This window comes from Microtus ochrogaster, chromosome 7 (genome assembly GCF_000317375.1).
Source record: "Microtus ochrogaster isolate Prairie Vole_2 chromosome 7, MicOch1.0, whole genome shotgun sequence".
NCBI classification, from domain to species: Eukaryota; Metazoa; Chordata; class Mammalia; order Rodentia; family Cricetidae; genus Microtus; species Microtus ochrogaster.
The window spans coordinates 1323420-1349361 of NC_022014.1; the positions used below are offsets into that span (position 1 = coordinate 1323420).

Sequence of the window (25942 nt, forward strand, 5' to 3'; positions counted from 1 at the left end):
CAACACCCACCCACTGTCTTCGGATATCACCCAGATACCCAGTACTCTTTTTAACTTGACAACAGATTGCCTCTGACATCTAGAACCATATATGTAGCTGATTGCTTGATAGCTTCACTTGAAAGGCTTAAAGTCATCAGAATCTCAACATGTACCAAACTGAACTCATGGCCCCTACTATGGCCTTCATGTTTGTGTAATTAGGCAAGTATATATGCAACAATCAAATTCTTATTGGACTAGTATTTGGAGGTGGGTCTTTGGAGAGGTGATTGTGTCATGATATTGGGCCTATATCATTCACAGTCTTATAAAAGGTCCCCAAGAGCTCCCTGGTTTTTCTTCCCCTTCTAGATTTTTATTTCTTTAAAAGAAAAATGATATGAGAAGTCAAGACTCTGCATAAGGAGAAGTGACTATCCCCCAACCATGCTGGCACGACTTTGTATTGCTAACCTCCAAAACCAAAAGAAACACATCTGTTAGGACCTAGGCTGTGGTCCTGACATCCTGAATGTCCTAAGGGGGTGTCTACTTCACACCTGCTCTTTGTTCTGCCTTGCACCATCTAATAAATTGTCCCACCCCCACCAGGATTCAAGCAGATCCTGATACCTCCTTTCTCACTTCTTTTCTAAACACTACTTGATAACTCTTCCTTTCATATCTTCCTCTAATCAGTTCCCTCTCTCCATCATCATGATTCCACTTTAGTCCAGTTCCTCTCCCTACCTAACAAGTCTCTTCACAACCATGTTGTCTTGCTGCATTGAATACATTAAAACTCATAAAAATACATTAAAATATGCTGGAAATGCCCAGAAATGGCATTAAGTAGGGTAGTTAACCAGGGGACCAGGTTTCCTGGCATCTCATCTCTCTCCAACAATGGCTAAACTTTCTCTAATAACCCCTGGCTGGTGGGAATAGTATCAACAAGTTTCTCCCAGTGCCATCCAAAGACCTCCCTGTCTCATGAAGAGGTCCAAACCTCTTTGATTCTGAAGAGCAACCTCTCCTAGGGAGTGTACCTGGACTTCCAGAAGGGAAATGAAATTTTCCAGATGGCCTAGGTGTATGGCTACTTGAGCAATGAGGTCCTTGAACCTTTTATCCCCCATAATTGGGGCTGAAGTTCCAACTACAACAGAGTCTGTGATGCCTAACCCCTGGCATGTAGCACAAATTCTAATTGGTTTTAATAATTAAAACCCAGAGTTAGATATTAGGGTGTGATAGCTGAAAGATCAGAGAAATGAAGCAGCCAGCCACTAAAGTTCTTACCTCTGTGAAATCCTCAAATCAAAAGAGTTGAGCAACTGTATGAATCCTCAGACTGAATGGGCTAGACCCTGTCTCCACTGGCCTTATATTCCTATCTCCACCTCCCTAGTGTGGGATTAAAGGTGTGTGTCTCCCAAGTGCTGGGATCAAAGGTGTGTGCCACCACTGCCTGGTCTCTGTGGTTAACTAGTGGCTAGCTTCAGCCTCTGGTCTTCAGGCAAGCTTAATTGTTAGAATACAAACAAAATATGACCACACCATCACAAAGTGGGAATGAGAATAGGAACAACTCACTGCACGGGGAAGCCCAGAATATAGGAATAGGTGGACCCTGCCCTCTTCTCCATTATAGATGTGCACCTGTGGTATAGCATGCAAAGGAGTGGGGTCTCCTCCAGGGCAAACAACTTAGAAGATGCACATTTGGTTGAGCCATTAGTGCAAGTGAGCCACGAAGTCTCTGGGGCCTGGACATACACTCCATTTCCACTACTAGAATTAAGCTGTGGTGTACGACTACAGGACTCTGCATGGGGAAAGCTATCTAAGGGATATCTTGGTAATATTAACCAGGTGTCTTTTCTGCAGAGGACTCCCAGTGTGAACTTAGACTGGTTTTGCAGTTGTCAGGGCTGGAAGTAGATCTAATTATTTGATTAATTCCAATCCCAACATAATATGGGGGCTTGGAAGACCAGGTACAGTCAACTATTGATGTGGGATGTGCTAATTTATGTGTTGCTTTTATTGGTTGAAGAATAAAGCTGTTTTGGCAATGGCTTAGCAGAGTAAAGCCAAGCAGGAAATCCGAACAGAGATACAGAGAGAGAATAAGTGGGGTTAAGCAGACACCAGCCAGCCTAGGAAACAAAACGTGTAGAAAATGAGGTAACACCATGGCCATGTAGCAATACATAGACTAATAGAACTGGGTTAATTTAAGATGAAAGAGCTAGCTAGAAATATGCCTGAGCCATTAGCCAAACAGTGTTGTAATTAATATAGTTTCTGTGTGATTATTCGGGTTTGGGCAGCCGGGAAATGAAAGTGCAGTCTCTGTTTACCAACAATTTTTAACCTATGTCTGGTTGAGAATGGTTATGAAACTGATAAACTCCTCCCAACATCCTGAACACTGAGGAGCTGGCTTCTGTTACCTCCCTGACTTTTAACCTCACGGTTACCAAAGGAATTCCTGGAGAAACTGGAGTTTGTGAGCTTGTCACATTGTCATATTCTGGGAGTACCAAGATGCATCCGTTTGGGTCCGTGGTGGAGATTTTCTTTGGATAGTAAAGTTAATGCCTGGGTTCCAGCAATTTACATACAACCCAGCCCCCTGGCTCTGCCAATTTCCCAATAATGACCTTCAGTTTCCTGCCAGACTCTAACATTTATAGATGTGGGGCTGCATTGCTTGAGATTAGGGAAGTAACAGCTAGACTCTGTTGGTTTTGTTTTTTTTTTAAATTATTATTATGAAGGGCTCTGTGTGCCTACAGGAGGACTCAGTCTCACAAGCCCTGCAAGCACAATGTTTTTTGCCCGAAGTGAGCAAAGAAGATTTGCAGGGAGGGGGCTGTCACCAGGACAGACATAGTATTGGGTAAATTGGAAATCTGTTTCTTTATTAGTGGACCCACAGCTCCAGGAGCATACATTTCTGAGGCTTCTCCTCCCAATAGCCTCTGGATGCAACATATTACAGAAGTCCATGTGGAAGGTAGGTCAAGTCTCAATGGCTAGATTGGCTATAAGAGCCCAGGTTTCAGTCTTTTGTCATTCCCATACCACAGATCTTGGGTCTTTCCCAGGGAAAAATAAGTAAAACAGAACAACCATAGTCATGGGGCCCATGTCAGTCTTCTCTTTAGTGGGTCAGAGGACCTGGTGACGACCCATCTGTCATTCTGTAGCCTTCTTCAGCTGGGTATGGTGGCTCTATGGGGTGACACCAATGACCTTTACCACTGTGCAGATGGTGAGGACTGCAGGGTACAGACCTTTTAACATTGGATCCAAGCTCTGGGTTGGGATCCTCTTTACCTACAAAAGGTCGCCAGGCTGGAACTTGTGGGCAAGCTCAGACATGGGCTAGGGTATGACATCCCAAACTGTCTGATGGATAGTCCTCTGGGCTTGCTGCGGGGCCTGTAAGGACTTGAGGATGGAATGGCTCATAGATTCTGCTTTAGGGAGGAGAGGGGAAGGCTTTCCAAGCATAATCTCAAATTGTGTTTTTGATAACATAATTTGATATGGAGTGCACTTAGCCCTTAGAAGACAGATGGTAGGAGGCTGGCCCAATCTCACTGGTCTCAAAGACTTATTTAGTTTTGTTGTTTTGTTTTGTTTTTTTCTAGACTGGGTTTCTCTGTAGCTTTGAGCCTGTCCTGGAACTAGCTCTTGTAGACCAGGCTGGCCTCAAACTCACAGAGATCCGCCTGCCTCTGCCTCCCAAGTGCTGGGATTAAAGGCATGTGCCACCACCACCCAGATTTTAGTTAAAGTTTCCTTCAAGGTCTACTAATCTTTTCTACCTGCCTTGAACCTGGAGGCCTACGGGTACAATGTAGTTTCCAAACAACATTTAGGACCTTTACCAGGTTTTTGGAAACTGATCACGTAGGCAAGGCCATTGTTAGACTCCAGGGAGAAAGACACCCCAAATCTGGAAATTAACTCTTGGAGGAGTTTCTCGGTGATGACTGAGGCTGTCTCCATTTGGATGGGATAGGCTTCCAGCCATTCGGAGAAGTATCTTTGTAAACTAGCAAACAGTTCTACCCAAGAAATGTGAGCTTGATCTCTGTAAAGTCCACCTCCCAGCGTTCTCCAGAGGTGCTGCCTCAGGTGTGGATTCCTTCCTGGGTTCTCCTCCTCCTTTGGGCTTTACTTGTATATAAGTGGCACATCTGGATACAATGTCCTTGGTAGGATGGTCTAATTGAGAGACATAACATCTGGGTCTGAGTAACTCAGCAGTCTAGTTGCCCCAGATGGGCAGCCCAGTGGAATTTGGTGAACATCTGTTTTTAATAGCGGCAGTGAGTCTCCCATCCAACAAAAAAAACCTAGTCACTTGCCTCCTGTTTGGCATCCTTCCTGTTCCCACATTAGGTTTCTTCCCGTGTGAAGGCTGAATGCTGGAGTAATTTAGGGTTAGTCAGGGTAACCAAGATTTTGACAGGCCCCTTTGGTTCTAGGGTCACCATCCAGATGGCCAAGTCTGCTGTCCTGTTTCCTTAGGCCACGGACATAGGCTGTGGCACATGCATACTGACTGTCCATACACACCGTGATGGCTTTGTACTTGCCCCAGCGAAGTGCCTGGGTCAATGCCAGAAGTTCAGCACTTTGTGCTGACATCGCTCGATTGAGGGTCTGTGTCCACACCATCTTGCCCAAGGTGACAACGGTAGCCTTGGCACACCCAATTTTATCTTGAGCAAACCCGCTCCCATCTGTGTACAATACCTTTTCCAGTTCTCCTAGAGAGACATCTGTTAGGTCAGGTCTGACAGACTGGACCTCATCAGTCACTTCCAGGCAATCATTCAGGGTCAGTACATTGTAGCGGCTGGGTGCTGCCAGGACTAGCACACAACGGCTCACCTAGCTTTGCAAACTCAGGCATACACAAGTGTCAATACCCAATTGCTTCCAGAAAGTCCCCCCTGGTTCTTTGTCTTAGGCACAGGGATCTGTAGGCTCACCAAGCTACAGCTTTGGGAGGATGTTCGTCTGCCTCCAAATTATACCCCAAGTAGGTGACACGGAGAACACATGGATGGGCTTTCCTGACTGAGACCCAGTCCCCTGCAGACTGTGGTGCCTCTGGCAGGCCATTTTACACTCCTACTGTTTCTGAAGCTGTGAGGAGGCCATCCACATTCTCTAACAGTGTGCTTTCTGGGTAACTTTGCCGGAAAGTCAGGAGGTCAACACTTAAGGTCTCATCAAAAAATGTAGGAGAGTTTTTGGACTCATGTGACAACCTAGTCCATGTCAGTTGGCCCAGAAATCCTCCCTCAGAATCTGTCCATTCAAAGGCAAAAATGGGCTGGATATCAGGAGGCAAAAGAACTTTAAGTCCAGCGCAAAACATATACATGTTTCTCTGGAGAAGGGAACTCAGGAGCATGTAGGGAGATGAGTAATTTCATCCTACTTGTTGGCCTCTCTAAGATCCTGCACTGGTTGGTAGCCCTGGGTACCTGGCTTTAGGACTGGAGCAGTTGAGTGGGGGGATCCAAGCAGAATGACAGGGAAGAGGATTCCTGCTTTCTGTAGCCTATTAAAGTCTTTAATAATTGCCTGCTTGTTTTCCCAGCTAATAGGATACTGTTTGACCCATACTGGGGTAGCAATGCTTAGTAATTAAATGATAATTGGCTCTTAGTGGTGGCCAATCTTGGTGGCTAATTCTCAGCCCAGACACTGGAATACTGCTGTGGCAAGTCCTGCAGACATCCCAAAGTTTGGGTGTTATTTTCATGTTCCCACAGTCATTAAGTCCCCAAGAAGTCACACAGAGGTCTACATTAACTACAAACTTACTGGCCTAGTAGCTCAGACTTCTTATTAACTCTTAAATTAGCCCATTATTCTTGTCTATGTTAGCCATGTGGCTCGGTACCATATTCAACGAGGCAGTCACATCTTGCTTCTGTGGCTGGGACACAACTAGAGACTAGGACTTCCTTCTTCCCAGAATTCTCCTGTTCTCATTGACCAGCCTCTACTTCCTGTCTGGTTGTCCCACCTATACTTCCTGCCTGGTTACTGGCCAATCAGCATTTATTTGAAATATAATTGACAGAATATAGACCATTGTCCCACACCAGTTACCTGTAGTCTTGTAATAAATCTCTCCCAGTCAGGGGACAGAGGCAGTCTTGTGTGACTAAGAAAGAGCTTGTCATGGTACCTTATCCCAAGTCCACCATCCGGGAGGTCAGCCAGAGACAGAGTCACCTGTCCCATTGCCCCTTGGATGGCTGTCCATTGAGACATCACTGGTCCAAGCAGCTTTGAACTGAACGAGCTGTGCTCCTGTCAAGCAAAAATTTAACAGATTTGCTCTTTAATGTTACCCTGGGTACTCAGGGGGGTGGAACCCCAGCCATGTCAGTTCTGGCCCAAATGAAGAACAGGGTGTCACTTTCCAGTGTCCTTTTTACTTTCAGTGAGTGTATTTGTCCTTCTCTGCCCTCTTCTTTTTCTGGCATTCCTGGCTGGCCCCTCTGGTATCTCTCTTATGATCCTCCCTGAGCACTGCCAACTACTGCTTGGATCAATCTTTTATTCTGTTTTTCTTCTACAGAGTCACAGTTGTTATAAACCTTTTAAGCAATCCCCAATAATTTGGACCTATTCATACCCCCTCAATGGTCTATTGGAGTTTCTTTCTAATATCTGGGACAGGCTGTATATCAAAAGCAGTACTGGTTGTTCACTGGTTTTCTGGGGCATCTGAGTCTATGGAGGTAAATATCCATGAAGTGCCACAAAGGCTCTCAAGGAACCCAGCGGGTGATTCTTGGGGCTCATTCACCATAAGACGTATTGGTGTATTTTCTAGCATCTTCAATCCTCTTACTAGGGCCTGGTGAGAACTGTCCAGAGCCTCCTTACCTTGGTCAGTGTCAGGGTCCCAGTCAGGTTGAACTGAACAGAAAATCCACTCTACCCAGGCTGCACTGTCTAGCAGCGACCCGTTGCCCAGCTTGGGGTGACTTTTCTAGAATTCTGTCCTGCTCTTCACTGTGAGGAGGGTGCCAGGAGTCTAACAATCATCCCAGGTCAGCTGATGGTTGTAAAAGACTGTCTCTAGGAGAATAATGAGAGCCTGAGGTTTTCCAGAGAGCTGTGGATTCTGAGCTTTCCAATTATACAGATCATTGGTTGAAAAGGAATATAAACCATGGAAGGATAAGGGAAAGGGGAGGAACGTGTTGGTTTGGGGTTCACTGGGGGTGCCTCCCTTAAAAGGAGGATGGGGGAACCTCTGCCCCAGGGAGGTTCCTCCTAGAGCCCCCAGAGCCAGAGAAGAGCCCTGGGATAGAAGAAACTACCTCCCTGACAGTATGGCCAGGGGATCTAGTTTTCCTTCCTTGGGAATGACCCAGGGCAGCACTGAGACAGGGAGAGTCAGTTTCTTCTGGAGGACTGAGAGACAGAGGTTTGGGTTTCTCTGGGCCGCCTGGCCAAAAACCAAGAGGATTCAGGAGCCCAGTGAAAGGACACAAATCCTAAGCCAGGGGAGTGAGTCTGCACCAGAGAAAGCCACTGATCAACATAGGGAAACTGACCAGCCCCAGCCACCACTTTCCAGACCACCTGCGCCCTCTGTGGGTCCAGGGAACCTCCACTGGGCCACCCAACTTATAAAGAAGAGGGCCAATCAATTTCACAAGTCCAGAGTTCTCCAGGTGAAAAACAGATGCCACAAACTGTCCTTGTGCACGTCAGCAGTGTCTAGGGATGCTCACTCCCTTTCCTATAACCCACAGAACAAAACCCTCCATGCATGTCAGCAGTGTCTAGGGCTGCTCACTCCCTTTCCTAGAACCCACAGAACTGACAGTGGCACATTGATGACAATAAAGACAACCAGGGATGGACACCACCCAGGCTTAAACCAAGAGGTCCAGCGACATCTCTCATGGATCTCATTCAAACACAGCCTTTCCTAAGTGACCCATGCAGGAGGTGCCATAAACAGACCCAAGAGTCAAGAGTTTCTGGAGTTCCCTGTTGGAAGCCTCAAGGTCAACAAGAGCAGAAGCAGGAGGAGGTTCTGGGGTGCACACCTGCTAGGAACTGTTCTTCTCAGTGCTATTGGTCCAGGGGATCTGAGACCCCCAGTCTCTCTGGGAATTTCTGTGGCCTACAGAATGTTGTGAGGTAACTCCATCAGAGAACACATGAACACACTTAAAGTCTTTGTTCTCATTGGTCAGCAGCTTCACGGGAAACTTGCTCAAATCATGGAGCCCCAAACCTTGCCCTTCTTGCCTTTTTATGCACAAAACTCACATCCTACTTGGACACACTTCAATTAGCAAGTTCTATTAAAATAAGCAGAGCTATAGAAGTCAAGAGAGAAAGGTTATCACATTTAGGGACTTTCCCAAAGCTCTGGATTCTTGTGGAATATTATTTTAAGGTGTGTTACTTTTGTTTTATCTTTGGAACATTTGTTTAATGATGCAAAGATGTGTTTGATTAAACAAGATCTCTTCTGTAGCGTGGAGGCCAAAAAATACAGGCCCATTTCCACCTTGTCTGAAATTAGAGAGTCTGGAGATTTGACAAGTGTGGTTGTACGTCCTAACTCAGGAGGTGATTGCTTGGTTCTTTTGAAGCTAAGATAGCTGGGTGCCATCCTGATGGGTGGTCAGGATATGCAAATGTACTCCTTTATTTTGTTACTATGAGGTCACCTAGGGAAGGGCATTCTTCAGAGTACTGACTTAGAGCACCTTAGTTACCTGGACAACAGAATGCTAATGATTTGATGTCTCAGAGTTGACTGTGTGAGTTACCCTTTTGTATCATGTTAATAAAAATAAATTTGTTGGGCTGGAGAGATGGCTCAGTGGTTAAGAGCACTGCCTGCTCTTCCAGAGATCCTGAGTTCAATTCCCAGCACAACCATCTGTAATGAGATCTGGCGCCCTCCTCTGGCATGTGGGCATACATGGATGCAGAATATTGTATACATAATAAATAAATAAATAAATATTTAAACAAATAAATTTGTTACATTCTCCCCCAGTTTACGTTGGGTATAAAAACTGTGGAAAAATAAATGTGGGAAAATTTCAGGGTTTCAGTAATCTCTGGAATACCCTCCCGGTACTGTCTTTTGGCTTCTGTCTTGTTATTCTATGCATCTTTGTATCCTTCACTTATATTACTTCAATTCCCACGCCCCTACCCTGTAAGAAATATTTTTGTCGAGGCTGGTTCTGGACACTGTAGACTGCTGATTTGTCTTGTTGACTGTGTCCTTTGCTTTACAGAAGCTTCTCAGTTTCAGGAGGTTCCATTTATTAATTATCACTCTCAGTGTCTGTGCTGCTGGGGTTATATTTAGGAAGTGGTCGCCTGTGCCTGTGCATTCAAGTGTTGTAATAGGAGCGGCAGGGCTGCGTCCCCAGCACCCCGGCCACCCACATGGCTAGCTTATGCCCTGAAATAACAACACACAAACTGTATTCATTTAAACACTGCTTGGCCCATTTCTATCTAACCTCTTCTAGGCTAACTCTCACACCTGGACTAGCCCATTTCTAATAATCTACTGTAGCCCACGAGGTGGCTTACCAGGGAGATTCTAGCCTACGTCCATCCTGGGTTGGAGCTGAATGGCGTGTGTCTCAGAGAGCAGAGCTATCACATCTACCCAGGAGAGCAGAGCATGGCGTCTCTGCTCCAGAGAGCAGAGCTGTCGAGTCTAAGCTCACTTCCTCTTCCTCCCAGCATTCTGTTCTGTTTACTCCACCCACCTATGTTTTAACCTATGAGGGCCAAGCAGTTTCTTTATTGCTTAACCAATGAAATCAACAGATTGATATATGACACTCCCACATCATTCAAGCATACTTCCCACTTTCTCTTCTATGAGGTTCAGTGTGGTTGGTTTTATGTTGAGGTCTTTAATCCATTTGTACTTGTGTTTTGTGTACGGCAATAGATATGGATCTGTTTTCATTCTTCTACATGTTGATATCCAGTAATGCCAGCACCATTTGTTGAATATGCTTTTTTTTCCATTTTATATTTTTTTGCTTTTTTGTTAAAAATCAGATGCTTGTAGATGTGTGGATTAATATCCAGGTCTTCTATTCAGTTCCTTTGGGCCTACTGTCTGTTCTTATACCAATACCTGGCTGTTTTCAGTACTGTAGCTCTGTAGTAGAATTTGAAGTCAGGGATTGTGATGCCTCCAGAAGTTCCTTTTTTGTATAGGATTGTTTAGGCTATTCTGAGTTTTTTGCTCTTCCATATGGAGTTAAGTATTGTTCTTTCAAGGTCTGTGAAGAATTTTGCTGGGATTTTGATGGGGATTGCATTGAATCTGTAGATTGCTTTTGGTAAGATTGCCATTTTTACTATGTTAATTCTACCTAACCAAGAGTATGGGAAATATTTCCATTTTCTGGTGTCTTCTTCAATTTCTTTCTTCAAAGATTAAAGTTCTTTTTTTAGTTAGAGTTACTCTGAGATATTTTATGCTATTTGTGGCTATTGTGAAGGGTGATGTTTCTCTGATTTCTTTCTCAGCCTATTTATCATCTGTGTAAAGGAGGGCTTGTGATTTTTTGAGTTAATCTTGTATCCTGCTATATTACTGAAGGTGTTTGTGAGTTGTAGAAGTTCCTCGGTAGAATTTTTGGGGTAACATATAAACTATCATATCATCAGCAAATAGTGAGTTTGACTTCTTCTTTTCTGGTTTATATTCCCTTGATCTCCTTTTATTGTCTTACTGCTCTAGCTAGAACCTCAGGTACTATATTGAATAGATATGGAGAGAGTGGACAACCTTGTCTTGTTCCTGATTTTAGTGGAATTGCTTTGAGTTTCTCTTCATTTAGTTTGATGTTGGCTGTTGGCTTGCTGTATATTGCCTTTATTATGTTTACAAGTCCAGAGTATTCCTTGTATCTCTGCTTTCTCCAAGATCTTTATCATGAAGGGATGTTGAATTTTGTTGAAGGCTTTTTTTTTTTAAGTTTTTCAAGACAGGGTTTCTCTGTAGCTGTCCTGAACTTGCTCTTGGTAGGCCAGGCTGGCTTCGAACTCACAGAGATCCGCCTGCCTCTGCCTCCCAAGTGCTGGGATTAAAGGCATGCGCCACCACTGTCTGGCCATTTGTTGAAGGCTTTTTCAGCATCTAATGAGATATCATGTAGTTGTTTGGTTTTGGTTTTGTTAGTTTGCTTATATGGTGAATTACACTGACAGATTTTTGTATATTGAACCATCCCTGTATCTCTGGGATGAAGGCTATTTGGTCATGGTGGATGATTTTTCTGATGTGCTTTTGGACTCAGTTTGCCAGTATTTTATCGAGTATTTTAGCGTCAATGTTTATGAGCGAGACTGGTCCGTTATTCTCTTTCTTAGTAAAGTCTCTGTATGGTTTGGGTAAAAAGAGTTTGGCAATGTTCCCTCTGTTTCTATTGTGTGGAACAATTTGAGGGGTATTGGTATTAGCTCCTCTTTAAAAATCTTGTAAAATTCTGTGCTGAAGCAGTCTGGTCCTGGGTTTTGTTTTTGTTTTGGTTTTTTTTTGGTTTTTTTTTTTGGCTGGGGGACTTTTGATGACTGTTTCTATTTCTTTAGCAGTTATAGGTCTATTTAATTTGCTGACCTGGTCTTGATTTAATTTTGGTAAATGGACTTCTCCTTCTTCTGTCCCTATTATTCTTGGGTTTGGTCTTTTCATGGTGTCCCATATTTTCTGGATATTTTGTGTTAAGCTTTTGCTAAATTTAGCATTTTCTTTGACCAATGAGTCTATTTCCTCTGTCATATCTTCAATGCTTGAGATTCTCTCTTCCAACTCTGGAGTTCTGCTGTTTTTGCTTCCATTTGTGGTTCCTGATCTTTTTCCCATTTTTTCCATTTCCAGAATTCCCTCGGTTTGTGTTTTCTTTATTGTCTCTGTTTTGGTTTTCAAGTCTTGAGTCATTTCTTTCACCTGTTTGATTGCTTTTTCTTGGTTTTCTTTAAGGGATTTGTTGATTTCTTCCAATTTTGTGTTTGTCTTTTCCTCCATTTCTTTGAGGGGATTTTTCTTTTCTTCTTTAAGGGCCTCAATCATTCTCCTAAAGTTATTTTTTTACATCATTTTCTTCTGTTTGGTCCTGCAGAGATGGCCTTCTCAGACCTGTTCCTGTGGAGATTGCTCAAAATACAACTAATTCTTACACCTTCCTGTGTTTCCTTACCTCTCTTCTATACCAGATTTTCTGAGTGTTCTTTTATTCTGAATTGATTTTTTAAATTTGTGTGTGTGTGTATGTGTGTGTATGTGTGTATGTGTGTGTGAATGTATGTGTGTGTGTATGTGTGTGTGTGTGTGGGGGGGTGTGTTTGTGGGTGTGGGTGTGTGTGTACCCATGCGAGTTGACGTGCACCATGGCCATGCAGGTGCTGCTGAAGGAGTGGAGGTCACGTGATATGAATGTTAGACACTGAACCCCAGTCCTCTGTAATATCCCTAAGTACTCTTAACTGCTGAGCCATCTCTCCAGCCCCTGAATGCTAATTTTCATTAAATTACTTTTCTCAGTCAACTGTATTTCTAGTGTAAAGCTCACTTACTTATTCATGATACATTACTGGGTTTTTCCTGTGGCTAAATTGGATTTTCTAATATTTTGTTGAAGATTTTGTCACCTACAATTTGGGATATATCAGCCAGTGACATTTTTATATTATATTGTCTTTATCTGGTTTGATATCCTTGTATAACTTGATAAAGCAAGTTAAAAGTGCATGTCGGTTGGGCGTGGTGGTTCGACTCTTTCACCTGGCACCTCCTAGGTGGTTGTCTGTGTCAAGATGAAGCTGAATTCTCCTTCCCACCAGCTACTGGGTGAGGGCATTCATGGACTGACAGATACTACTGTACTAAAATAACTGGCTCACGGGGCTTTCAGTTTCCTGTAACTGGCAATTTTTCTGCCTTCTGCTGGGGGCTATTTGCTAATATTCAGAGCCATCTTTTGTTCAACACAACTTGGAGCTTCGACGATACTATTGGCATCTGCTAGGTAAATGCAGGGATATTGTCAACAAACACAAGACAGCCGGCCCCCTTCTCCCAAAAGTAACTCTCCATCCAATGCATTAGTGGTCTTGACACGAATCCTGCACTGCATCGTTGCTGATTTTCTGTCTGCCACATTCGTTCGTTCATTCATTCATTCACATTCATTCATTCATTCCTTATAGCTGTCCTGATGTCTGCCATTGTAACTGAGTCCTGTGTAGAACCCCTTTCTCTGAAGGTGTGGGGTCGTCTACAGAGAAGCTTTATTTTTTAATCTTACAGATGTTAAGACTGTGGCACCTTCTTTGTGAATCAGTACCAGTTGGTCGCACTGTCTCCGGTTAGCTCCCGTCATTTTCTCTCCCTGGAGTCTGCGGTGTCTGGCACTGATGGACCACGCATTTGTTACTGTCCTCACGGCTACAGCCTGATAAAAAGCAACGTCAGGGAGGAGGGCTTTACTTTGGCTCGTGGATCTGGAGATGCTGTCCACTCAGGCAGGAAGGCATGTCTGAGGGATCAAGCTGCTGTCACCTAGCAGAAAGCTGCTTGCTCGAATCTCCAAAAATTAGAAAGCAGAGGGAGGAGTTGAACCCACACAGTTGGCTTTCTCCTTTTCCACTTTTACTTGTTCTGAGACTCCATTTCGTGGGAAAGTGGCCCACCCCTGGCATTCAGGGAGTATCCTCCTCACTCAATTAATCCAACCATGTTGATGGTGGGAACCAAACGAACGGCCACAAGGTATCCGCTCGGTACGCCTGTCTTTTAAAAACCTCTTTTCATTTCTCTTCATTGTTTCGTTCATCCATTGTCAAATGATTCTTTGCTGAACTGTTTTCCCCTGTAGTTCTTACACTGCCGGACATACCAGGATGCCGTTGCACTGTCCTCTAGAATGCATAGCTGCAGATACGCATGCGCATTGCTATTGCGGGCTGCAGAGGGAACCCCGGGTGCCTCTTACAAAATGCAGAGGTTCTGCAGCTGAGACCAGCCATGTCTGTCGGGAATCCTCATAAATCATCATAGCAAGCAAGCTGCCAGACTGTTTTTTTCTGTTTCTTTCTGTCTCTGGGTAGTTCCCAGAAGACTTTGAGGATCCGGATAGAGGCGGGAAATGTACTCTGTACTCTGGTCTGTGTGTTCTGAACAGTCCCTGGAATCCATGGGCCTTTCTAATGAATTCTTTTCTTAGCATTGCCACAGTAGTCTAGTTGGTTTGTTTTTCTGTTTTGTTTGTTTGTTTGTTTGTTTGTTGCTTGGAAAGACCCAGGAGGTTTATATTAGAGGTCAAACTAACAGATCGCTGACTTTCCTACCAGTTTGTCTTAGGCTCATAGCTTTAATTTTGCTGTGATCAAGCCTATGTAAACTGGAAGAGGTGGCTGGCTGATGCTGACTAACACTGTATAGCCACTGACCTAGTTGCAAAGTTGTGTGTGTTTCTCACTGGCAGGATGCAGTTCATTTATATTTTCATTCCATCTTGACAAATCTATATTTTAATTAGTTTTTATACCACTTACATTTAATGTGAGCATTGCTATGTTCAGATGTAAGTATACAATTTCTCTACTCTTGTTCTCTCAGCTTACTGTTTCTGCTTTATTCTTTCTCTTTCTGGTTATTTGAACTTTGTTTTATTCCATTTCAATCTGTCTATTGCATTTTTCTCATCATACACACACACACACACACACACACACACACACACACACCAAATCTTTGTATCTTTTTTACTGTCCCAAGACTGCATTAGACACACTTAACTTTTCACAGATAACTTGGATCCAAAGCTTTACCACATCAAGCGGTCCATAGAACCACTGGCACCATCTTGGTTCCTTTCCCCACTCTGTACTATAGTCTTTTTTAAAAAAATCTTTTTTTAAATTTATTTATTTATTAAAGATTTCTGTCTCTTCCCTGACACCGCCTCCCATTTCCCTCCCCCTCCCTCAATCAAGTCCCCCTCCCTCGTCAGCCCGCAGAGCAATCAGGGTTCCCTGCCCTGTGGGAAGTCCAAGGACCACCCACCTCCATCCAGGTCTAGTAAGTTGAGCATCCAAACTGCCTAGGCTCCCACAAAGCCAGTACATGCAGTAGGATCAAAAACCCATTGCCATTGTTCTTGAGTTCTCAGTAGTCCTCATTGTCCGCTATGTTCAGCGAGTCCAGTTTTATCCCAGGCTTTTTCAGGCCCAGGCCAGCTGGCCTTGGTGAGTTCCCGATAGAACATCCCCATTGTCTCAGCCTGTGGGTGCACCCCTCGCGGTCCTGAGTTCCTTGCTCGTGCTCTCTCTCCTTCTGCTCCTGATTTGGACCTTGAGATTTCAGTCTGGTGCTCCAATGTGGGTCTCTGTCTCTGTCTCCTTTCATCGCCTGATGAAGGTTAATATTCAGGAGGATGCCTATATGTTTGTCTTTGGGTTCTCCTTCTTATTTAGCTTCTCTAGGATCACTAATTATAGGCTCAATGTCCTTTATTTATGGCTAGAAACCATATGAGTGAGTACATCCCATGTTCCTCTTTTTGGGTCTGGCTTACCTCACTCAGGATAGTGCTTTTTATTTCTATCCATTTGCATGCAAAATTCAAGAAGTCCTTGTTTTTTACTGCTGAGTAGTACTCTAATATGTATATATTCCATACTTTCTTCATCCATTCTTCCATTGAAGGGCATCTAGGTTGTTTCCAGGTTCTGGCTATTACAAACAATGCTGCTATGAACATAGTTGAGCATATACTTTTGTTGTATGATAGGGCATCTCTTGGGTATATTCCCAAGAGTGGTATTGCTGGATCCAGGGGTAGGTTGATCCCGAATTTCCTGAGAAACCACCACACTGCTTTCCAAAGTGGTTGCACAAGATTGCATTCCCACCAGCAATGGATGAGTGTACCCCTTTCTCCACAACCTCTCCAGCAAAGGCTATCATGGTGTTTTTCATTTTAGCCATTCTAACAGGTGTAAGATGGTATCTTAAAGTTGTCTTGATTTGCATTTCCCTGATCGCTAAGGAAGTTGAGCATGACCTTAAGTGTCTTTTGGCCATTTGAACTTCTTCTGTTGAGAATTCTCTGTTCAGCTCAGTGTCCCATTTTAAAATTGGGATGATTAGCCTTTTAAGGTCTAGTTTCTTGAGTTCTTTATATATTTTGGAGATCAGACCTTTGTCAGTTGCTGGGTTGGTGAGGATCTTCTCCCAGTCAGTGGGTTGCCTTTTTTTTTTAGTGATGGTGTCCTTTGCTTTACAGAAGCTTCTCTTTCTCAGGAGGTCCCATTTATTCAATGAGGCCCTTAATGTTTGTGCTGCTGGGGTTATACGTAGGAAGTGGTCTCCTGTGCCCATGTGTTGTAGAGTACTTCCCACTTTCTCTTCTATCAGGTTCAGTGTGTTCAGACTGATATTATGTGTCACGTGCACTGAAAACCTCGCCGAAATTTATGACAGCATTTGTTTTCAACACTCAATTTTTTTAAATGCCAAAATGATTCTATTTTATTTGGAACCCCTCAACTTCATTCTCCAATAAGGTAAGAATCCTACATGTCACTCCAACACAGTCCTTGTCTTAGTTAGGGTTTCTATTGCTGTGAAGAGACACTATGACCACACAGCAACTCTTATAAGGAAAACATTTAATTGGGGTGGCTTGTTTACAGTTCAGAGGTTCAGTCCATTATCATCATGGTGGGATGTGGCAGCATGCAGGCAGATGTGGTACTGGAAAAGGCTCTGAGAGTCCTACATCTTCCAGGCAACAGGAAGTGGTCTGAGACACTAGGCAGTAGCTTGAGCATAGGTGACCTCAAAGACTGCCCCCACGGTGACACACTTCCTCCAACAAGACTACACCTACTCCAAAAAGGACACACTTCCTAATGGTGCCACTCCTTTGGGGGCCGTTTTCCTTCAACCCACTGCAGTCCTCCTGGCAGCCTATCTTTTAGCCTCACGTCTAACCAAACCTGGATTTCTTCTTGCTCCACATAAGTCCTTTTCTGGACCTTACTAAACTCTAGGAGCCTCTGGCTTGAAAGGTGTGGGGGTTTTTTTCTTGTCAATTGGTCAAGAACTATCAATTTCTTTGTATTTTGGAGCAACAGCAATAGGATTGGATAAAAAGGTTCTCAGTTGAACATGTGGTCGTTGACTATATTGTGCTGGCCTTGTACAATGCTTGCAACTCTCAGTCATTTAGATCCTGGAAAGGAGGGCAAGGAAGACCAATATCCCTTAGACCACTTCCCTCTCACATACTACATCTTAATGTGTGCAGCCCTGGTGTGTGACAACCTTCACGGCCTCATAAGTCTCTTTACACACATATTTTATTCCTAAATAATACAGATGACACACTTTCCTGTGCCTTTTAACTAGCAAGGGTGACTTTTTGCATACAGAACAAGATATTTGAAAATCAAAGTGGGGAGTGTGCTCAATGCCAGGACGGAAGAGTCGTGAGATATACAAACAGCAGTGCAGCTGGTGACAGCAGCCAACAGTAACTTGAGCCACAACTGGGACATGAACCATCCCCATGGCTGGACCAGGCATTCAGAACACTGCTCACAAGGCAAAGGCATTTCCGTGGGCATACTCTCTTCTGGTATTCACTGCCATTCTGCAGTGAAAGCATTATTCGCAGTCAGAGGCGAGGAAGCAGGGGCTTAGCGTGCACAGTGTGCAAGAACCGCAGAGCCAGTGTTGGTAGGGCGGGCGCGGCCACTTCACTCCTCACGCCGGTCTTCAGACTGGGTGTCATCTACTTTCTCGTCCTGGATATGGAGTCTGGGAACAGAGAGTCAGGATTCAAATCCTGGGTCTGGTCTTTTCCAATTCTGTGACCTTAACTGACCTGGACAAGCCTGGGGCAATTGTGAGTCAAACAGCTCCAGCCTGTGCAGCGCTTCAAGCTTTGTGTGCTGGGGTGTCCACACTGCACGCTGCCCCCATTCCTAAGTCACTGTTAGAAACCACATTTGCAAATGAGGACGGAAGCTTGAAAGAGTCCAGAAAGGTGTTACTGCATGGGAAGTGGGAAATTTTTTTACTTTCCCTTCTAACCCCAGAGCAGGTGTTTCTAACCATTCTGTTTTATAATATTGTTAGGGGAGCTTTAGTAAAATGTGAGCCCTTCCCCTAAGAAAGAAAGAAAGAAAGAAAGAAAGAAAGAAAGAAAGAAAGAAAGAAAGAAAGAAAGAAAGAAAGAAAGAAAGAAAGAAGGAAGGAAGGAAGGAAGGAAGGAAAGAGCCTTCCAGCCCCCCACCACCACCAAAGATTCAAGAATCACATTTTACGTAACTATATAATTTTTAAAAGCCAGATTATCGTTGGCATAACCAAAATCCCTTCCACTTTTTCAAAGCCGTTTGTCCTATGCAGGGGTTGTGGCCATGCATGAGAAACAGCAGGTGGTGCCAGATGACAGGTGGTGTGGGAGCCGTCCCCGGTGGGAGGCGCGAGCAGGCGAGCAGGCTGGCAGCTGCCGAGATCTTCTCTGAGCGCTGGCGCCTCGCTCTCAGAAGCTCCGGATCCCGGCACGCGAGGGCTGCTTTCTCAGCGACAGCAGCTCGGGCTGTGGAGGGAGGACTCGGGCTTGTCCTCCTCTACATATTGGCTTGACTCTGCCCTGACCCCCACCAGCGCGGCACAGTAAGTAGGCATTTGTTTCTGTTGTGCCGCTCCCCAGCCTCCTCCCAGCCCTTACCTCCCTGTCAACCCCGACAACCCTGTCCTCCCTAGTTATGTCCCACCCGCAGGATTGACAGGAGAGATTCAGTTGTGCTGGGCTTTGGAGGGTGGGGTGAAAGCAATGCTTGACTTCTAAAGGGAGCCGGAGAGAAATAAATGTGATTTGTTTATTTAGTTGGCAGTCTTGCAATATGGGGGCTGCTAACTTTCCATGAAAAAAAAAAAAAGCCCTTGGCTATTGAGGAAATGGAGGTATTTCATGGCTGAATAACAAGATCAGGTTCAATACAGCCTCTTTCTGATTTAGAAACCTGAATCTCATGTACGATCTACATATTATGTAAAAAAAAAAAAGGTACTGAGAGAGATACTGAATGTATTTAATTACATTTTTAGAAATCGAGGAAGAAAAGGCAAAAATAGCAGTGTGGGTGGTGAGGTGAAGTATACCCTACTGCAGGGGGACCCAGAATAATGGAGTTTTCTTTTGTGCTGAGAACAAGCTGGCCAGTGGGGTTCCAGGGCTGTATTATCCATAGTGTCTTGCTATTTTTTTCTAAGCTTCTATTTTTTTGTTTTTAAATGAAGGTCTGAGGGGTTTTTTTCTTCTTTTTTTGCTGCTCCCTGATTTAAGGGCTGGTAAACTCGGTAGGCAGTTGGCACAGTCTGCTGGCTAAGGAAGTTTCCCTGGACAATGGGAATCATGTCAGGAAATATAGTAAGAGGTTGACGGTTACCACCAGACTGGACGCTGCTGGAAGGGAGCGGTAGTGGCCAGCCATCAGCCCCTCACATTCCTGCCGTAACCAGAATCCTGCTGCTCACCTTAGGTCTGGGAATAAAAGCCGAAGTATGGTGAAGCTGAACGGCAACCCTGGAGAGAAGGGGGCCAAGCCGCCTTCGGTGGAGGATGGCTTCCAGACGGTGCCCCTCATCACGCCCTTGGAGGTGAATCATTTACAGCTGGCTGCTCCCGAGAAGGTAATAGGTGATCTTCCTTCCCTTGCCTTGCCCCCCAGGTTACCCCAACCAGCAAAAGATTTTACCCCTAAAACACTTTCATTCTCCCAGCCACCAAATAGGCTCCCATCCTTGGAAAATGCTCTATCCAGGGGCGAGAGCTCCTGTGTTATTGCAGATTTATGGAGTTTGTTCATATCTACATATACAGGCAAACAAATTAATGTTTTCTTGTTAAGATGTTATCATGGCAGGTGCATACACATAAGCTTCTACATGGGGATGAAGAAAAAAAAGCCTGTCTCAATTTTCTTGAGGTATTTCAAATATTGATTGGTACAGATGGGAAGGCAGAGACTTGGATTTAGTCCGGCAGTTTGCACCTGCTAAGGTCGCCCCTGTCCTAGGAATTGGTTATAAAAAGACGAAGTTACAAAACCCTTCTTCAGATGAACACAGTGCATCATGGTAAATGCTGGACCCAAGCCTCACAAAGGGTGGGGAGGGCCAGGGAGATGCAGAGGGAGGGCTGGAGAGGTGAGCTACAGTGGAGAATATCCAGATTAGTCTTGAAGGTGAATGAAGTCTTTCAGGTTCGGGGAGGAATCGGTATTTAAGGCAATGGTGGAAACGAGTGTGTGGAGTGTGGGAAGCTGGCGGGGACAGCGCTGCTGCAGGAAATGTCTGGGGAAAGGAGGCTGGGAAGCAGCCTCGGGCTGATGGCCCATCTCCTGAGGGAAGAAACCGAGGTGGCAGAGGGGCGTCATCCCACAGACATAGGTAGGAGAGCGTGTGTGAGGTCTGGCCGAGAGCACAGAGGCTTTAAGGGATGAGCTATTGCCCATCGTGAGAGGTTTGCAGGTAAATGATCCTGCCCCCAGGCTGGAGACGGAACAATGGATTGTCCCATCTGTTCGATTTTTCTCATTGGCATCTCCAGGAGGGTATTGTGCGTCTTAACCACTTGGCTCCATCCAATCAATGGTGAGGAACTAAACCGAGATGAAGAGCCAGCTGATTGGCTGGGGCTGAGTCATTTGTTTTGAAAGCACAGAGGTTTCTGATAGAAGAATGTGTCAGGGTGGGTGGTGGAATTAGAGCAGTTGAGCTATCCTGAGACACTAATAAAGCCTTCTGAAAAGAGCTTTGAACACCATGTCTGCTAAGGAAGTGTGAATAGACACACTGAGAACTCGCCTCAGGCATGACAGACATATTCAGCTTTTACTTCATGTTAGAAGCACCAGGCAATTTAGAAACTCCTATTGTTGAGGTCACCCACACCCCCAGCCAAAGCAATTCTGACAGAATCTTTGAGATGGGATCCAGCCATCAGCATAAATGCTGTCTCCCCACAAGAACCCCGAGTGCGGCCAAAGTTGAGCAAATTCGATTTCAGACCCATAATACACCTGGGAGTCTGGGATTGCAAACTCATATTACAAGCCCAAGGTTGGGGGGCTCCAGGTGCACAGAAAGCCCAGGTGGGAGTGTCTGAACCCCATCTAGGCGCCAGTGCAGGTTTCTGAGGAAAAGACACGTGTCTTGAGGTTAGTGGCCACGTGCATGTGTCTGAGAGGTGGGTAATGACAAGGAACCGTGGGAGGCCACGTCCCCACAACCTTCCACACAGTTCCAGGCCATCTAGAGAATAGTCTGCCCCCTCTCCCTTTACTCTCCTAACTCCCGCTGAGAGTTTCTTCCTCCCACTGAGCAACCAGTCCAGGCGTACCAGGGAGTCATTCCAAGGCCAGACTAATCATCTCTCTCATATTGTGTGTTGAAAGATGCAGGAGTCCCTGCAGAGGCTCACCGAGTGCTCCCTCTGGGGCTCCTCTCTGACTCGCTACCAAGTGGGTGTTAGCTTCCTCCTCTGTGGAGTGAGGAAGCTCCTACCTTAGGCTGTCAGAACAAAATCATATATGGCCTCAGATGCCAAGTGGAACAAAGCCAAGAATAAAAGAAGAGGATAAACATGTTCAAGTGCTTTATAACATGCTAAGTACTCTCCCAAGCATACACACACACACACACACACACACACACACATGCACGCACGCACGGACGCACACACGCATGCGCGCATTTTTGCTTCAGCCTCTCACTAGTGAATAGACCCTGGTAAGGGAATAGCTATCTCTCTTGATCCAGTGTTTAAGGAAACTGTACCTTCTCGAAGCATCTAGATGCAGAATCCGGAGGTGTTGTTCCAGAACCTTCCACTTCAGGAGCAAGGCATGAACTCGGTCTGTGCGTCCACAGATTTGACCTGTTTCTTACTCAGTCAGGAACTCACAACAGGGATCAGCTGTGTCTTAGGCCTGCGTCTTCTCTGAGGCAGGAATTGTCTTAGTGGTTTTCCGTGCTGATCACTTAGATTTTATTACGATTTGTTTCCGTTCTCAGGGAAGGATGTTAGAGCGAGTGTATCACACATGCTAGACAAGTGCTCTTCCATCGAGCTAGGTCTCCAGTGCAGATTTTATGTTCTTTACAAAAGCGAAGACAATTTCCCCCCGAGAGCAGAACAAATGTGTTAAAGGAGAATCTGATTCAAAGGCCAGTTTCTCTAAATGATAGCTACCGTCGCAAACTGCAAGAAACATGTTCAGGAGGATTCAAATCCTTATTTATATTTTCTTTTTTTCTAAATATTTTAATTATTCCTTAATAATTTCATGTATGTGTGAAACGTATTTTGATCATACACCCCCATTTCCATTCCAGCTCCCCCGAGATCTCGCCACAATGACTTCCGCCCAATTTCATGTCCTCATTTGCTTCTTCTTTAATTTTTTATTTAAATAACTCAGATTCCAATTAATGTTGTCCATATGAACATAGGTATAAAACCACCCACTGTGGGCATAGGGAACCTCCTAGTGGCCATGCCCACAAAGAAAAATGACTCCTCTTCCAGCAACCGTCAGTCCCACTCAGCTGGGGATGAGGCACCATGAGCCCCTCCCTCACCCATGCTGGAATCTTGCTTAGTCAGTTTCTGTTGTCATAGCAGAAGCCTGGTGCTAGACACTTTATAAAGAAAAGAGCTGCAGCTAGGCCAGTTTCCCAGACTGGAGGCCCAGAAAGCACAGTGCCAGCCATGACTGGTCTAGAACATGGCTAAGACATCATGCTGGGAGCATGTGGAAAGGGAAGAGATCGATCATACAGTGAGACAGGAGGCAAGAGTCTTTCTTGGTTCTCTGAGGAATGAGTTCCAGAAGAACCACACTAATTCCTTCTTAGGGCAGTGCCCCCTGTGACCTCATTATCCTTCCCAGACCCTGCCTCTTGAAAGTTCCATATCACTCAACATAGCTCTCCTGAGGACCCAGTTCCAGCACATGGTCCTTAGGGAGACACTCAAACCATATCCAAACCATAGTAGTAAGCCTGTCTGAAGGCATGCCCTGGGTCTCACAGGGCATTCATGTCCGTGATTTTAGTTCATCTTCCAGAAGCTCCACCAGGGTAGATGTTAGTGTACACATCTCATCAGTGAGAAAACCAAGATTCAGAGCAATGAAGTGACATATCAAAATGTCACAGGCAAGAAGTAGAATGCCAGAACTGATGCCCTAAAGAATTATCCTTCCCCAAATGCCAAAAAAAAAAAAAAAATGCATACACAGAAACCAAGACTCAGCAGGATATCTAAACATCACAGACAGGAGTAGATTACAGGACTGAAGGCCTAGTGTCCTGGAATCCCAACTTTCTCCTGCAACTTTCCATGCTCTCCAAGATGCTGGCTCTATTCCTCCCTCAACATAGTCTTCTTAGCTGCGCTGCTTTGATAGGACAGTGTTCATCTTCCTTAGCCAAGTTCTGACAGAACGCCCCTTGGAGACCTTCCCTGACCACCATCAAGTTCAGCTGTAGTTATAACAACCTTACTAAAAGGTACCAATTCTTCCATCTGTTCACCCACCCAGAAAATCCTGCTCCTAGCTAAGCATACACGGCCATGATGAGACGAGACGGAGTTTGGTGGGAGATGCTAAGAGACGGGGAGACAGGAGGTAAGAATGAGGAGGTGAGCGTCAGGGAGGCCCCAGCATAAGGAAAGGATTTAATTCAGGAAGACAATAGGATCTGGAGTTCCATTCTATGAGGTTTATGCTGCAGGCTGTGGGCCACCCAAGGACGATGGACAGGGTCAGCCCCACGATGGTCCCTAACCCCAGTAAAGGTGGCCAGGCTCCCTGAAGGTACAGGGAAAAGAGCAGAAGCAGGAGCCTGACTAGACGCCGCAGCTGGGGCGTGAGGCAGCGGTGCTGTGGGGTCTGGCACCATGGCAATAGTAGCTGGGTGGATTCTCACCAAGACCGGGAGCTGCTGTGGCCTGTGAAGAACTTATCCTGGCTCTTTTGCATTTGGTCACTTAGCCCGAGGTCACTGGCTCTGCATGAACTAATTTAGTGCTGCCACACAGCAGGAAGAAGGAACTTTTTAATAAGCCTCCCTCTTCTGTGTTTAAAAATGCCTTTCATCTCTTCACCAGGCGTGTTGGGAAATAGACTCAGAGCCAAGCAGGCAAGTGTCCTCTGGGTTATGGGAAAAAGAACGGCCCCCATAGGCTCATATGTTTGAATTCTCAGCCCTCCAGTTGGTGGAAATGTTTAGGAAGGATTAGGAGGTATGGCATTGTTGGAGGAGGTATGTCACTGGGGGCTAGGCTTGTAAGTTTCAAAAACCCATGCCTTTCCCAGTTAGCTCTCTCTTTCCCCCCTTTCTCTTTCTCTCTCTCTCTCTCTCTCTCTCTCTCTCTCTCTCTCTCTCTCTCTCTCTTCTTTCCCCTTTTTCTTTGTTTGTCTACTCTGAGCTGTTGCTCTGGCACCTCCCTGACTAGCTGCTGCCGTGCTCCCCAACATAACAGTCATGGACTCACCCTCTGAACCTGTAAACCCCAACAAATCTCTTCTCTAAGCTGCCTCGACCATGCTGCCTCTTCACAGCAGTAGAAAGGCAACTAAGACAATTGGGATACCCAGTTCTCCTCTGGAGCCTTCTCACCACAAAAAGGTACCCTGGGAAACTGTGAGGTTTCTACCCAGGACTCCCACGTTGCAAATGCAGAAGTGAGTTCAGAGACTAGACACTGTCTCACCCAAAGAAAACTGCAGCTGAACTCTGCACACAGAGATCCTGGAGATGCCAGCAGGTGCATGGCAGGGCTGCAGACAGCAGGCGACAGACAGACATGCCTGCCTCAGCAAAGCCTCCAGTCCATCACGTGCTTGCTGAGCTAGCGGCCAGGTTCCAACCACGGCCATTTCCTTTCTGGTAGTTGTTAAGTCTTTGTGAGTCTTGGGCATGGGTGGCTAACGTGCCTTTAGAGAAGAGGAATGGAAAGATTTTGAGATCAGTTATTGTCATCTGCCACACTTCATGGTTTGTGAAGAATGAAATTGACGATAGAGCACACGCGCTCTCCAATCCTACAGAGCTGGGTTCAGATCTTTGCCAAGCTGCTTGCCTGCCGTGAGGCTTCGTGCAGGTTGTTCAGCCACTCAGGGCTTCATTGTTGTCGGAGCTGGAAGGTGGGCCCAGCGTCCACCTAACAGCTTACCATTAGAGGAAAAAAATGTAAAAAGTATCCAGGGCCTTGCTCAGGCACGACACAGAGAGGGCTCATTGACCCAGTTTCCTTCTTTTCCCTGGACACTCAGAATGTCACCTAACATGGAAAACATATAGAAAACTGTAAAAGAGCATGGTGGGCTTCAAGGCTGAGGGCTGGGAGAGCTGGGACTCACGCAGGACAGAGGTGGAAGGACTTGGGCAGAGCTGGGGCTGTGCGCCTTGCCCCCAGCCTTCCTGTCTTCCCTTTCTCCTTAACGGAATTGTCAGCCTCTCCCAGGGAGCAGCTCCACCCCCAGCCCCTCCCCAGGACAGCCTCCCTGGGCCCCTGCTCCACAGAGAGGCTCCCGGAGGTTTCAGAGATCCCCCACGCTGGGAGAGGCTCAGGAAGTGCCTGTGGATAGGTTAAAAAGAAAAAAGAAAAGAAAGGTTTACTTTACCCAGTAAACACAGAGTACAAAGTCTCTGTAATTTAAAAAACAAAGCAACTTTCAACAAAAAATATCGATGACGCTCATGTTGGTAAGTTTTGGATAAACAGCCCCAGTGTGTGCTTTTTTAAATGTTAAATTGAGTAATTTTTTCCCATTCTTTTTAAGTTAGCAGATAGAGGGA

At 45.3% G+C, this 25942-nt stretch overlaps 1 protein-coding gene across 1 annotated transcript in view; it reads left to right on the forward strand.

Moving 5' to 3' along the window:
- The first annotated feature begins 18557 nt into the window (after positions 1 to 18557).
- The window catches only part of Nsg2 (neuronal vesicle trafficking associated 2), a 54951-nt gene continuing 47566 nt past the window's right edge, over positions 18558 to 25942 (forward strand). The window contains exons 1-2 of the mRNA XM_005349029.3: positions 18558 to 18742; positions 19612 to 19762. Coding sequence (XP_005349086.1) covers positions 19634 to 19762 — 129 coding nt within the window. The 5' untranslated portion in view covers positions 18558 to 18742; positions 19612 to 19633. The remainder of the gene's footprint in view (positions 18743 to 19611; positions 19763 to 25942) is intronic.